Here is a 14086-nt window from a genome sequence, read left to right as displayed (position 1 = left end):
TGTAGGGGAGCACGATATATTTACAGTATTTACAAGACAATATACAATGACAAACATTCACAGGAAAAGGGGGGGAGGACAACAGGCGGTGCCAAAGAAAAGAACAAAACAAAACAAAACCCAACCCTACGTACCTATACAAATCCAACTGAATACAAAAAACAAAAAGGGTGGCAGAGCCAAACAAAGACCTACCTACTCTAACTTAACCAAAAATACACGGAAGCAGCACCCGCCTCTAACCTAATCCTAACACAGCGAACCCTCACACGGGGATCCCCCAGCTTACCTGTCCTCCTCCTACGACAACCGAATGCAACCAAAACCGAGACAGGATCCACAATCGAAGTCAATAAATGATGCAAAATCAAAAACACGGTACAGGCAAGTTTGTAAGTAAATGATGAACATGCCGGATCAAAACAGTGAGCGGGGCGCCCCGTTTCTGGTTGGCTGAGCCGGAACGAGGAGGCGGGGCGCAGCGCCGCGGGATACCTGCGTCAGGAGAGAGAGCGGGAGAGGAGTGGGGGGGGACCACGACGCAGGCGACCCAGACTACACATGCCCAGTGCGCCGCACGTAACACACACCATGCCACTTACCTGTTCTATCCACTTCTGAAGCACTATGGTTAACTTCTGCTGTCAGCTGAAAATACAAAAACTCCAAAACAATTGACTTTTTTCCACTTGGGTTGATTGCAGAGAAACGAGTATTGAGAATTCCCATTAGGCCTGAGAGCTGTAGTTGGACAGTTTTAACATGCCAGCAGCCTATTGTACAATCCAGAAAAAAAGATCCAGGTCAGAAGAAAGCCCTGTCTTGCCACACTATAATAGGTGCTGACAGGCAGATCCATACCTGTGTTTCAAAGCAGTGCTGACGTAGCCATATTTCTTTGACAGAGTGAGATGCCGACAGCTTTGAAGTGATGTGTGACACTACCCGAGCTGTTGTGCTAAGTCACAATGGGAGTGTAGAACTGAGCCCTGCAGCTTAATGTGTTCAGCTGAGAACTTCCCGATGGTCCCTAACTCAGCTAACTCTGCTGACAGCGGGCCACAGACAGCGTTAGATCTAAGGAGCTGCTCGCTTCACTGATCTGCTCCTCGGACCTAATGCTGTCGCAGGTACTTTTGGGGCCTTGAACAAAGTTGCGGCTGACTTTTCCTCTTACTGTTTGTGTGCATAGAGCTTTGGTGTACAGCTGCCTCTTTGTCCAGACAGCTCATCTACAGTTTCATTATTACTGTTAGAATGGGCAAACCTGCAGCTTTGAGACGATATTCATTCATCACTTTTACTTTTTAAGCACTACTGGATTCAGCATAAACAATGAATGAAATAAGAACATGTACATGTCTTTAACCTCATACCACGTAAGGGCTACATGAATGAGATTTGAAAAATATTGCACAGTAATGCATATGATTTTGTAAGCAGTTTCTCTGGCATGCTTGTGAGCATTTTAAACAGGCATCGACATTGTTACTGACTTCTGTTTCAGCAGTGGTATCTGTTCTGATCTTTTCTGGCTCCCCATGTTGCTATTTGCAGGTCCGCTGGGGAGAAAAAGGATCCACTGAAGAAGGGGCAAGACTAGAGAAAGCCAAAAATGCCATTGTCACTGTGCCAGAGGAGGTGGAGGAGCCTATGATAAGAACACCTCCTAAACCGACACCTACCTACCAACATCAGGAGTCCAAATGGTACACTCCTATTAAGGTGAGTCCAAATGGTGCACTTCTCCTGAGGAAATTACAAAGGTACAATCCCACTGAGATGAGTTAAATTGTTAAAAAAGTTCAATCTTGTCTTCCAGACATACTCACTGGAGACAGTAAAATATCATCTTAAAGTTCACATAGGAAGCACATCCGTGTTTCTGGAGCAGTTGGCCAATGACTCCTTTGCTTGTTGGTGTTCAGGGTCGTCTGGATGCACTGTGGGCCTTGCTGAAACGACAGTATGACCGCGTTTCAGTTATGCGACCAGTAGGAACAGACAAGGTAGGATACAGCAAAAACCTGGAATTTCCTCCCACACAACACACACACACACACACACACACGCACACACACACAAACACAGGCAATAAAGCACACGTACATACACACATATACATATTATTAGTACTAAGTATTTATTAACACCATTGTTAACACCATTATTATTAATTCAGGTACATGTTTCTACATAACACAGCACAAAGTCTTGTAGAGCTGAAGTACATTTCACATGTCTATAGTGGAGTATAGAGTAGGAGAATATAATTGCCATGTGCCACTGTAGAGTTTTGCCATGCTTATATAATTCTCTTTCAACAAGTGATCCTTGGACCAGCAGCTGGGGAGGCTAAAAACATGGTGTGACAGGCAGGCCTAATGAGAGGCTAAGCGTCCAGCCCTCAGTATAGCCAGATGTGAAAACTCAAGCCTCTGCCAGTGCAGCGTGAGGCAGAGGGAGCCAAAGTAATGTAAAAATGGATGTTTAAGGCTTTATATTACCCTTTTCTTTGGGGTGACTGTGATGGATTCAGCAGACAGATAAAATTCTCTTGTGCATTTGAAGGCCTGTCCTTTTTCATGATCACATAATCTCCTGACAGTGCGGTGCTTTCCATTACAGTACAATCCATCTATCATACTTTCTACACCTCCATTTAGCAGCCGACACATAGCTCTCTGTGACAGGCTGGAATTGTGCGAGAGTAATCAAACTGAGCGAGAGATGACTGTACACTACAGTACATACACAGTATCCACCTCTGTCACAATACACAGAAAGTGTTGAGCTGTCACCAGATGTTTAAACAGAATAAATCTCTATTTCTGTAGAAGGTGATTATCCAAACCATTTCTTCTAAAATTACATTTTTTTGGTATTGGCAGGGGTTAGATGCTCAAACCACAGATCATGTAGTTTGAGTTTCTGTGTAGAAAGAAAGTTTGAGGTCTTTTTAAGAGAGGATAATGGAAATGTTTGTAGTATGTAATGCATGGTTTACTGGTCTTCAAAGATTTTACATGAACATTAATAAAGAGGAGAAATATTGATGGTAGGAGGATACATTACATTAGATGGTAGGAGGATGCTGTTTTCCTATTGTAAGACTGAAAGGCAGATATTGTGGGGTAATCTTCTGGGGAATATATCCTTTGTTCAGCATTTTGGGCAGTTTGATTGATGCCATCACCCTACAGAAATACACATGGACCCCCTGTATTAGCTTGACATCTTGTGTTCAAATGAAACTGAAAGTGCAGACTCAGAGGTCCTTGAGAAAGTAATCCCAGCACAGGCACACAGAGCCAGAGTCCTGCTGGTCCCAGCAGCTGAAGCGGCGAAAGCTGCACGCTCCGCTGGAGGGCCCTCTGATGGTGGAGGCCCCTCGGGGGTCATGAATATTTCAGCGGCACACCCGCGACGCTAGCAGAGCTCATACAGGTGGAAGGGAGGCAGGCTGTCAGACATCTGTTCTGCACGAAGTCGCAGGGTCTCCACGCAGCCATCACAAGACCATTGGAGTGTCAGCAGATGTGGTCTAAATCAGGTGGTGGGGCTGGCACTCTTAAGCTCACATTTTCCACTCAATGGGCTTCTACACCGAAGGCAGAGTGGGGGGGGGGGCGGCGCAGATGCACAGCCAAACTTGCCCAAGGTGTAGATGAAGAGAGCCAGGGAGCTGTGATGGTGTTGCTGGGGGGAGTTGCTAGAGGAGTGAGGACCACTCCAGAGCCAGCCTGGTGAGGCAGCATCTGCTGCAGCCTCCCTGGACGCGTCTGTGGTCAGCAGGTAGAGACGGTGGTGGCAGGGGGACTGATGCGCTCCACAGGATGCTGCACTGCTCGTCCAAAGCAGCCGAGCGCAGAGTGCGCTAATAAGCTCATTTATGAATGATGCATTATCGTACGGTCACCCACTGCGCCTCTGTCTGAAAGCAGGCAGAGGAAATGGGGTGTAGCACGGGTGCTCACGAGTGGCCGAATTGGAGTTTCTGCTAGCGCCGGCAGTTAAGTGTTTTACAGGGAAGGTGTGGGCTCTGTGTGTGGCTCGCTGACATCATCTGAGCTCCCTGTGCAAAAGATCAGTGCCAAATCTAGCATACTCCCGTAGCTGGGTCACAGCTGGAAACAAATGGGACAGACTCAAACAAAGAATAACTACAGTAATCAAATTGATAAAGCAAACAAATAAAAAGGAGCTGCCCAGGACAGTACAGTTTTACTGTTAACTTTTCACACTCCATTCCTTTAATATAATTTAGGAAATGATGCTATACCCTGATTCTATGAAAATGTAGGAATTGTAATTGTAGGCCTTTTGGACACTTTCAGGGTGTAGTGGTGTTGTAAAAACATTCTCCATGAGGCATTACAGGATGTAGACGTTGTGTAGACATTAAGGTTAGGGATTCAGACTTGTTTTCAGGAAGTATTTGCTCTGCATTTTATCATCTGATAGTGTGGGTGTGGAACAGTCTGAGTGCAGCAGGTCATAAACATTGCAGTCTCTGTTAGGACGTATGTGAAGGTTGTGTAACCTGGGAATTGGACTTTAGACAATGGCAACCTTAATAGAGGGGGTTGTTCATTGAGATGTTTGTTGTCCTGATCCACACAGAGAGAGCAAATGTTATAGCAATCTTTGCAGCCCATGAAAGACCCATGAGGCTGAGTCACCGGCACATGGGAGCAGTGTTATAATGAGGTGGATGTATTTCTGCCTGCTGGGAATTCCCTGTCTGGGTAAAGAGAGCAGGTCAGCAGAAGCCTTGGGGCTTTCAGACCTGTGGTTTTATTGACTCCACAGATTTAAAGGCGAGTTTGTCGTCTGCCTGACACGCACTGCAGTAGGCAGTGAGGGCGTGGCTCCACACCGACATGCTGAGTAGCACATCGGCAGGAGGTGATGGGTGCCAGAGCTGGGGTTTATGAGGTGGCGATAGAAGGGCCTGGCGGCCTGACCCATTTCCACAGAAGGTCACCTGGTGTCAACAGCATTTAAAAATGGCTTATACAGAATATATGTTAACCATATACAGCACCTTCCCTTCAGTCTTCCTGTTTTTCATTTTCATTTTGCATGTCAGACATTGTAGGAGCCAGTGAATGCCAGAGAAAATCTCAGTATTGTTTTTATTGCAGAGCTGGATGAAAGATAAAGATGGCAGTGTGTTTTCTGTACCTCATTACTAAAGGTCATACCAAAAATATAGTCTAAACATCGCCCTGCTTCTGTTTCAGCAGAAGCTGTTACTGACAGGAAGAGCCATAAATCTATGTGTGAGGCATATTTGAACATGTCAGACAAGCCTAACACTCCATTTAGGTTTATTTGTGTCCACATTGCAGCTCCTTTTCAGCTTTTATGAGATCTGGAACAAGTTAAAAGCAGATACTTTCTTCCTTTGGTTTCGCATGAGCTGTGTGGGCTGTCTGGGCACGCTCCACTCACTGCTACCAGGACCATCCCTCTCCCTAAAATGGGCCATAGAGTGACCAATCCTGAACACAGCCATAGAAGAACAAGTCACCAGATGTCCTGGAGTGACTGCTCAAGAATGTATCTGCAGATAAAAATTTTCCTTTTTTGAAATATACATGTAATATTTCATTTACTATTTAAAAATCCTGTCTGAATGTTACCAACCTGATAAACAGAATAAAGCAAAATTCAGATCAGAGAGTATTCTGAAAATTCAGATCAGAAGGGCTTATATTGATTGTGATGCACAGTTTCTGGTATTGTCCCTTGTGTAGATAAAGAGAAGGTTGACTATAATGACCGGGGATAAAAAGGTTTTTTGAAAGGAGAGAGAGTGGGTCCTCTGGTGATTGCTGGCTGAAAGCTGCTTGTGTTCAGCCAGCCCTCAGTACCTTGTGGGGTCGATCGGCAGGAGGGCTCAAGTCCTGACGGGTCAGGGCAGTACTCTCCCTCTTGAGGAGACACAACTTTAGGAGACAGATCTTTAACAGTCATCACCCAGATTTATGCAGTGGCCCTGTGCTCTTAACCAGATTGGTTTCCTTTATATTAGCTGCTGAGAGCCATACAGATGTCTGTGTGCCTGCCTGTAAATTTCATAATTCCACTGTGTTAAGCTGTCAGACTCCGCTCAAAGCCAGGAAAGCTACGAGCAGGTTATGACTGGGGCCTTGTGTGTTCTCTCAGTGAGCAGGACAGTGGCACTGAGCTTGTAACAGGTTATGATTGGAGACTCCTCTGTGCTCTCAGTGGTGCTGAGGACATGGAAGCTGGGGTTAGGGCAGTAAGTGTAGGGTCAGGAGGAGTGAGGTCAGAGTGGAGTATCTGCCGTGCTGTGCTTACAGTGGTCTTTAATTAGACATTTAGACCCTGAACACAGATCATTTGGAGTGGGGTTTACCTTGTTTTCATCAGAATTGCAAGTGATGGATTTTATTTTCATGAATAACTCATATGTTAGTATCTGTACAATCGGATGTCTGTTGTCCATGTAGATGCAGTATTAGTTGTACATCTAAAAAATCAGTCCGTGAAAGTTGTCTCTGAAATGCTTTACCCTATCCTGTTTGTTCTAGCTGTGAAACGTGGATGAAATTCTTGTTGCTGTAGACTTGTCTGTCCTATGTCTGTGCAATCAGTCATTATTGCTGGTACCTGCACTCTATCCAGGCGGGTTGTATGGGAGTATTCATATTCTCCTAGCTTTGTGATCACATGTGAGTTGACGTTTGACCGAGTGCTTTCCAGGGGCTTGAAACATTGTGGGTTGATTACATTAGGTTAATTTACTGTAAATATCAGCTTGGTGGTGCAATGTCAAAATGGTTTTAAGACCTGTCAGACTTGTAAAAAATCAACTTAATGATATAATATAGTTTAGGTTTGCCAACTTTTAAGTGACACAATGTGACAGGCAGTATCAATTGCAAGAAAAATAGTTGTCGTCATTTATAATTTTTGTAATTGATGTTAAATTTATCATTCCCTTTATTACATTAAAGCAAATTTATCTATGCAAAAAAGAATTAATTAATGTGACATGAAAGGTTTGATACATGGGAATATGGAAAGATACAACACTTTTTAAGCACACATAACATATACCGTAAATACTGAATGTATGTAGATGTGTTATTCAAAGTGATTTTAAAAAACATGGCTAGTGTACAAGTCCCTATATGTATTTAAAACAATCCATTTGTTTTTATATGGAAAAATGTATTGGCATTTACTTTTGTCTTGAAAACTGATTGAATTCTGAAATTTTTTTTATTACTTTTTGCTTTTTTTTTTCATGTTGGTCCAGTCATGGTCATTTTGTTGAGCTTTTCAAGGATTTTGAAATGCCATAAGAACTTTTGAAAATGGGAAGGATGAGTGAATGGACAGATTAGCACGTGAATCCATAGATAAGGTATGTCTCCTTATGTGTCCTGGTCAGTTACAGATAGGAGCTGCTCAGTGAGGGCAGCCCCGGGCAGGGGTGGTGCGGAAGAGCTGGGAGGAGCTGGTGTGCGCTGACTGCAGGGGGAGGAGCTAGTGTGCGTTGACTGCAGGGGGAGGAGCTAGTATGCGCTGACTGCAGGGGGAGGAGCTAGTGTGCCTTGACTGCAGGGGGAGGAGCTAGTGTGCGCTGACTGCAGAGGGGAGGAGCTAGTGTGCACTGACTGCAAGGGGAGAAGCTAGTATGTGCTGACTGCAGGGGGAGGAGCTAGTGTGCACTGACTGCAGGGGGAGGAGCTAGGATGCGCTGACTACAAGACTATGCTCTAACAGGGAGGGACAGTTTATATAGCTGCCTGCGGTGGTGACAGCATGAACAGTAGCCCAGAATGTTCATGGGGTTTGCCCTCAACAGTAAATAACTGTTTCACAACAACAGGTTGATGAACTGAAAAACCCAAACATGCAAGTGATTAGGTATGTTAGTGGAGGTCCTGGAGGTCTCACAGACAAAAAGTATAGTATGGAGTCTTTTATTTCCTCCCAGGACGGTGAATGTGGCTACGTGTGCCTTAAAAACCAGTCCCAGCACAGAAGTGAAATAAGGTAAAAGAGCAACAGTCCAGTGATGATGAGGGCTATTTAAAGTGCAGGCAAACTCCTGTGTTTGTCTCTTCATGGTCTTGAGAGGTACAAATCTCCAGATGCCCCAACCCAACTGAAGTGTCAGGTTTCTGTTGACCAAGCTGTGTGTTTAATTTCAGGAAAGTAGCCAAACAGTGAGATAGCGACAGCACTACAGCATATGTAAATGAGCCTTCTCTCCATCCCTCTGTCCTTCCAAAGTGCAGCAGATTCCCACGCTGGCAATCCTGCTCTTTGGGGTTACAGGATGTGGGAAGCAAGTTTTTCAGGGTTACAGTGTCAAACTGTGAGAAGTGACAGAGTGAAGTCAGTGATAACATGTGACATCATCACAGGGGGCGATGCAGAGTGCTGTTTAAGAGGGCAGTCAGAGGCCATGGAGGGTGGGACAGGAAGTGGGCAGCGCAGGGGAGGAAGCGGACAGTGGATGGGTTGGGGAGGAACACGTGGGAGAATTCACCTGTCTGGCTCACTATTCCCCCCCATGTGATACCTCAGTCCAGCTGCGTCTCTTTGGTACAGTCTATTATATTCCAGACTTATTACTCATCATAGGCCTCTCCCCAAACACAACTTGCTGTCAGGGGCATAAATGCATGAGTGGTTTGCTGGCTTATCACAGTATTGTTTCATTGCTAACTGTGGAGCCACTTTCCATGGATCACAGTTATTGTAACTATTGTTTCAGTAACTGTGCTCCATGGAAGTGATGAGAGTACCCTTTCTGATGCAGTAGAGAATTCCCTGCATGTTGCAGGTCTAGTACTTGGTTAGCTTTCTGTGCTCTGGGCTGTGGGAGGTGCAGGATGCTATTGCCACAGCAAGGCAGCTGCAGTATTGGCTCTGGGACAGAAAGATGCTCCTCAGTCTCATCCTCAGTAATGTCACCGTGTCTGGAGCCCTGCCCACACCGATTTTCAGAACACATTCCTGGGCTTAAAGATCACTGCCTGGTTCTCATAAACCCAAAATCGAATGCAGTGGGAAACAATGGCCCAGTGTGCATGCAGGCTGTGGCTTCGGCCAGGCATGTGCTTTCGGCTGTAAACCTTCTCACGTCTGGCCAGAAGCATTCCGTCTCAACCCAATACCAACAGATCGAACAGTCTTTAGTTTCTCCAACTATAACCACACCAGGACATAAGAGTGTGATGGAACTGCATTTGACTTTGATTATCACCATTGCCATCCCGTCCACAATGAATGTGTACCCTCAGCATAAAAACCCTGCTGCCCGTTTCCTTTTCAGATGGAACCAAAAAGAATGTAGTTGATGAGGCTGACAGTGGAAAATCCCACGCAGCTCCTCTGCATGGCTCATGAGAGGGGGGCTGGGGCCCCTCCCACATCTGTGGAGCTTCAGCCGCATTCTGTTTTGAGTTTAGACCCAAACCCCTCACTCTAATGGCCTGGAGCTGGATCACATTGGCTGTACTGTATTGCATATCCAGCCTGACTCTGTGAGGATCAGATTATTTACTGCCTGCATTTACATGTGGTTTGATAAGCATATTTCTTACAGTAAACATAACTACATGTTTTATGGCCAGGCTTTTCGCAGAGAGGTGTAGTGTGCAGCATGTGTACATTAATATGCCTACCTTTTACAGCCTATCATTTATAAAAGTTTTCTGTGTTGAACTTTCAAGCCTGAAATGTACCTTTTAAAGTATTCTGTTGCAATAAATCATAGGCCATCTGCAGAAAGAGGGAAGTGTGATTTTAATTTGGGAAATAAACTTGAATCCCTGACTCATGGTGCAGTATAAATCATGTGCTCAGTATAAAAGTGCACTAAATGTTAAGCTCTGTTTCTGTATAGCTTTTAGTGTTTTACCATTGGTATTCTGTATGAAGACCTGGGGCCAAATTTTTTCTCTGCAAAGGAAAAAAAATCCAGGCAAAACATTTATTCAATTTATACATTTATGTGCGAGTGGAAAGCATGTTGCAGCTGACATTCTTGGATATATTGGTAGAGTTGTGCTCCGCATTAATGATAAAGTAAGTGGGTATTTTGAAATGTTTTAAACTGCTCATATCAGTGACATAGCGATCCAGTGTAGATATATACAGTATACAGTATTAAACTTTTAACTGCTAAACCTGTCAGACTTTCCAAAATGAGGAAAATATTTTTACAGAACAAATGCTATCTAAATGTCAGGAAAACATGACATTTTCTTACTGAATGCAATACTGTAGTGATGTTTATACAGTATTAAATCAGGGCTTTGGTTACATTGTAGAGTGTGTCCTGTGCTCATGCTCTTATCTGAGTGTCTCTTAATGGTCCTTACTTCCACCTAAATGCATGGCTTTGCTGCATATGTTTTAAAAGGGCTGAGTTTGAGTGGCAGTCTGAGGGAAGGTGGAGCCTCAACCCTACCCACAGCTGTGCCCGTAAAGCAGTGTCTCAGACACGGCTTACTGCTCACCCTGTCACACGCTCAGATCTCCACAGCACTGAGATCACATCTGACCCTCCCTGGCGTCTGGCTGCTGCAGGCAGGGGTCTTACATGTGATCTCTATCTCTCTTTTTAACAACCTTCTACTATGGATAGATATTAAAGTGTCAAAAAACCTGGAAAAGTAAAATGTACAGTAAAAAAGTAAAGTCATTATGCCTTGGTAAATCATTAACGTCACTGCACAATTATTAATGTAGTGTATATATTGAGTAGGTGTTTAATGTGTCAGAGTTTGCCTTATCTTAGGTGTTTTCAATCGGCAGGTTTCAGGTGTTACTATAGTGACTGCCAGGTCTGTAGATAAAACCTTCTGAAAGGGGCCAAAGGAGTGGAAAGAGTTTCATAAGAAAGAGTTGAGTTTATACAGCATGGTCATGTAAAGCAAGTCTTGTTGCAGGAAATATAAGGTGCTTTAAAGTAGTTAAAGTGAGTAATATAAAGTCATTTGAAGTAGTCCTGCTTTACTCGGTTGGCCATCGGGCAGAAAGTGTATGCATAGCGTTACATTGTCTTTATTGGTGAATGGGTTTACTGATACTGATCTAAAACTGACCTTACAGAAAATAACTTTACCAGAGAAGGAAACCATTCACCAGCCATTTCAGTTCAATGTTCAACTGGATTACCTTTAACCATTGCTTAATATTAATGTTATGTGACATATAACATGAATTTAAAATGCTGGACATGGACTCATACAATCAAATCTATAACATGTGTACTGTTAATTCTGAAACCATGTTCTTGTTTTAGCTCATAAAAATGTCATACACAAATTGAGTTTCAAAATTCACAGCTAATAAGCTATTCCCATGTTAATGACAGCCATCCTAATGCTCTCTGAGATACAATGCATATGCTGTTGCAGACGTATTGCGTCTGACACTGATATTGTTATTCCCCTAGACAGCAGCAGGCAAAGAAACTCATGCCAGCTTCCACATGCTGCCTTTGACACAACACCTTACTGATGTAGCCTGTACCAGGCATGGCAGTGCATACATCTTCACTGTTAATGTGTAGAGAATAAACTGCCTCCCCCCTGGCTGCAGACAGCTGTTCCACCTGCAGTCATGAGGGGTTTACAGCGAGGTCTAGATTTAAAGCTACACTCTCCTGTCTGTAGCTGTCGTCGGTATTGGGAGCTTGACTGCCGATGATGTGTCACTGGGTTAGCCATGGACATGGTAAATTATGATTCTGAACAGACTGTGTGCTTTTAGTTTAAATTGATATTCATACTAAAATGTTGGATTTTTTTATTGTCTAATCTATTTCAATTAATAAATGGTGATCCTGCATTGACATGAAATAGAATGTGTATATTTTATACAATATAGATAATGGTCAAGGCAAGTTCTGCAGTAGCAGCAGTTATATGAGTATGTGCTTTAAAGAGAGCCAAAGTTAAGTGTTGCATACAGTGCTGCTCCATCTTCTTGACTGTGGAGCTCTCCAACACACCCAGTAACCTGCTGCTGACAAGTACACAGTGAGAAGCATTGTTCAGATTGATGACAGTTTTGATTGGTTCTGGAGGGGTCCAGATGGCGGTACTGTGTGAGGCTCAGAAGGCGGTGCTGTGCGTCTCATGTGAGGCCTATGGGCAGGCAGTATGCCAGGACTGCCGCTGCATAGTACAGTGCAGGTTTCTGGCAGCTGTTTACGCTCTGCCTTCCAGCAGCACCACAGTGCATTTGCAGCTGTGTTGTGACGTCAGTCCCAGCATCAGGTGTGTTCAAGCTAAACAAGTAACTACATGTCATAGAGTGCATCAAAGAGGCAAAGTTTTAACTCGTGAGAAGACATGGAGCTGATTATATTCTGATCATATTGGCTGTTCAGAGTGAGGGTGAACTGAATACATTCTGATTGTTTTGGCTATTCTGAGTGAGGATAGAACTGATAATATTCTGATCATATTGGCTATTCAGCGTTAAGATGAGTCAGCAGGGCCTCAAGTGGTCTTACCCGTCCTTCACTCTGAAACTCCTTTTTAGCTCATCCCAGGAGAGACCTGTAAAGTCACAGTTATCGCCTGTCAAATTAAGGTGTTTTAAAAGTCATTAGCCTTTGAATTATGTTTTTTTGCTCTGTCATCATTCCATCCTGTCAGACATACTGCACCCAAAGACATCATTGCTTCAAAGAACTTGCCTCATACCTGTGGTTTAGAGTTCATCTTTAAGAACCAGACTCCTAACTAAAGTGGGTCATTGACCCACTTTAATTACCTTTTACAGTTATTTCATTATTTGTCATTATTTCAAATCAAAGTGCTGGATTTAAGATGATTCCTTGTGCTCTTTGATCTTTAAAGCATTCATACAATTTTAAAATGTTGGTCTTATAAATGTTCAAAATTATTTTAGTGTTGTATTATGAAGATTTATGATTTTGTTGTTTTTTTTTGTTATCAAACATCGTCAGAAGCATGTTCCAAATAATACGATGCATTCTGGGACTTAAAACTTTTCTTTTGGGGGTAGAAATCTTTTTCTCTGATTGACCCCAGTTAAAAATGTCTCCTGTTAAACATAGGGTTGGGTATCGAAACCCGGTGCCAATATGGCACCGGTTCCTATACGACCGGTATCTACCGGACCGAATAGCAACGCAGATTCCATCCTTGGACGTAACAGTTTTGTATTTATTTATATTTGTATAGTTGAGTATACTGTAAACTGTTAACAGTTAATATATTTCAAGTTCAAATTTGCCTTAGCAATAAAAAAGCCATTCTTTAATGTCGTGGACCGTTGTTTTTTGTGCTTTTTTTTTAAGTATCGGTTCAGGTTCCGTTTAGGCTCTGGTAAAATTTTAAAAGTATCGCTTTACCACCGGAATCAGAAAAAACCCAGATGATACCCAACCCGAGTTAAACATAGTAAGACCAATTTGTCTGAAGCAGACTGCAAAGTGTACTTGTGTCATGCAGTTCTGAACACTGGTGTGATTATTTTGCATACTCTTTTGTTTTGTCTTTCAGGGACGATGTATTAACTTCAGCCGCGTTCCGAACCAGTAGACAAAATATACTTTGACCTTTTATCTACAAGAGTAACTACCTACTGATGACAACAGAAGAAATCCACGTTCAGGAAGATCTCACTGCTTTGCCTAACAACCACTACCATTGTATGTCTGTCCATTTTTATAGGCTCATGGAACCCCTTACCTCACAACACTGTGTTTTGTACTATAGTAGCATACTCTTAAACACATTCATTTCTATAAACTAACAAAAGAGAATATGAATTTGTTTTTTGTACTTATTGAAAATTAATGAATTTAAAGTACACTTTTTCAGTGTAGACCAGTGTTTCTCTGTAAGACAGCTTGTGATCAAAGATCTCCAGCAGGTTTTGACCAAAACCTAGAGGCTGGGTTTTTTTTAATTCTTGTGGCTGTTGGTGTCATTGCTGTTAATGTTATTGTTGTTGTTTAATCTGCTTTTATGTTCATTAATGTGTATCACATTGTAAAAGAATACAGCCATCTCAGTAGGTACACTTGAAATCTGCAGGGGTTCCTTTT

General features: G+C 43.1%; 1 protein-coding gene across 1 annotated transcript in view; it reads left to right on the top strand.

Annotated features, from left to right (window-relative positions):
- The window catches only part of LOC118777819 (anthrax toxin receptor 2-like), a 32600-nt gene extending 18867 nt beyond the window's left edge, over positions 1 to 13733 (top strand). Inside the window, exons 15-17 of the mRNA XM_036528993.1 lie at positions 1558 to 1725; positions 1929 to 2009; positions 13539 to 13733. Of these exons, the coding sequence (XP_036384886.1) occupies positions 1558 to 1725; positions 1929 to 2009; positions 13539 to 13577 (288 nt within the window). The 3' untranslated portion in view covers positions 13578 to 13733. The remainder of the gene's footprint in view (positions 1 to 1557; positions 1726 to 1928; positions 2010 to 13538) is intronic.
- The last annotated feature ends 353 nt before the right edge of the window (positions 13734 to 14086 follow it).

This window comes from Megalops cyprinoides, chromosome 5 (assembly GCF_013368585.1).
Source record: "Megalops cyprinoides isolate fMegCyp1 chromosome 5, fMegCyp1.pri, whole genome shotgun sequence".
NCBI lineage: Eukaryota > Metazoa > Chordata > Actinopteri > Elopiformes > Megalopidae > Megalops > Megalops cyprinoides.
This window is presented reverse-complemented; position numbering and strand designations above follow the sequence as displayed.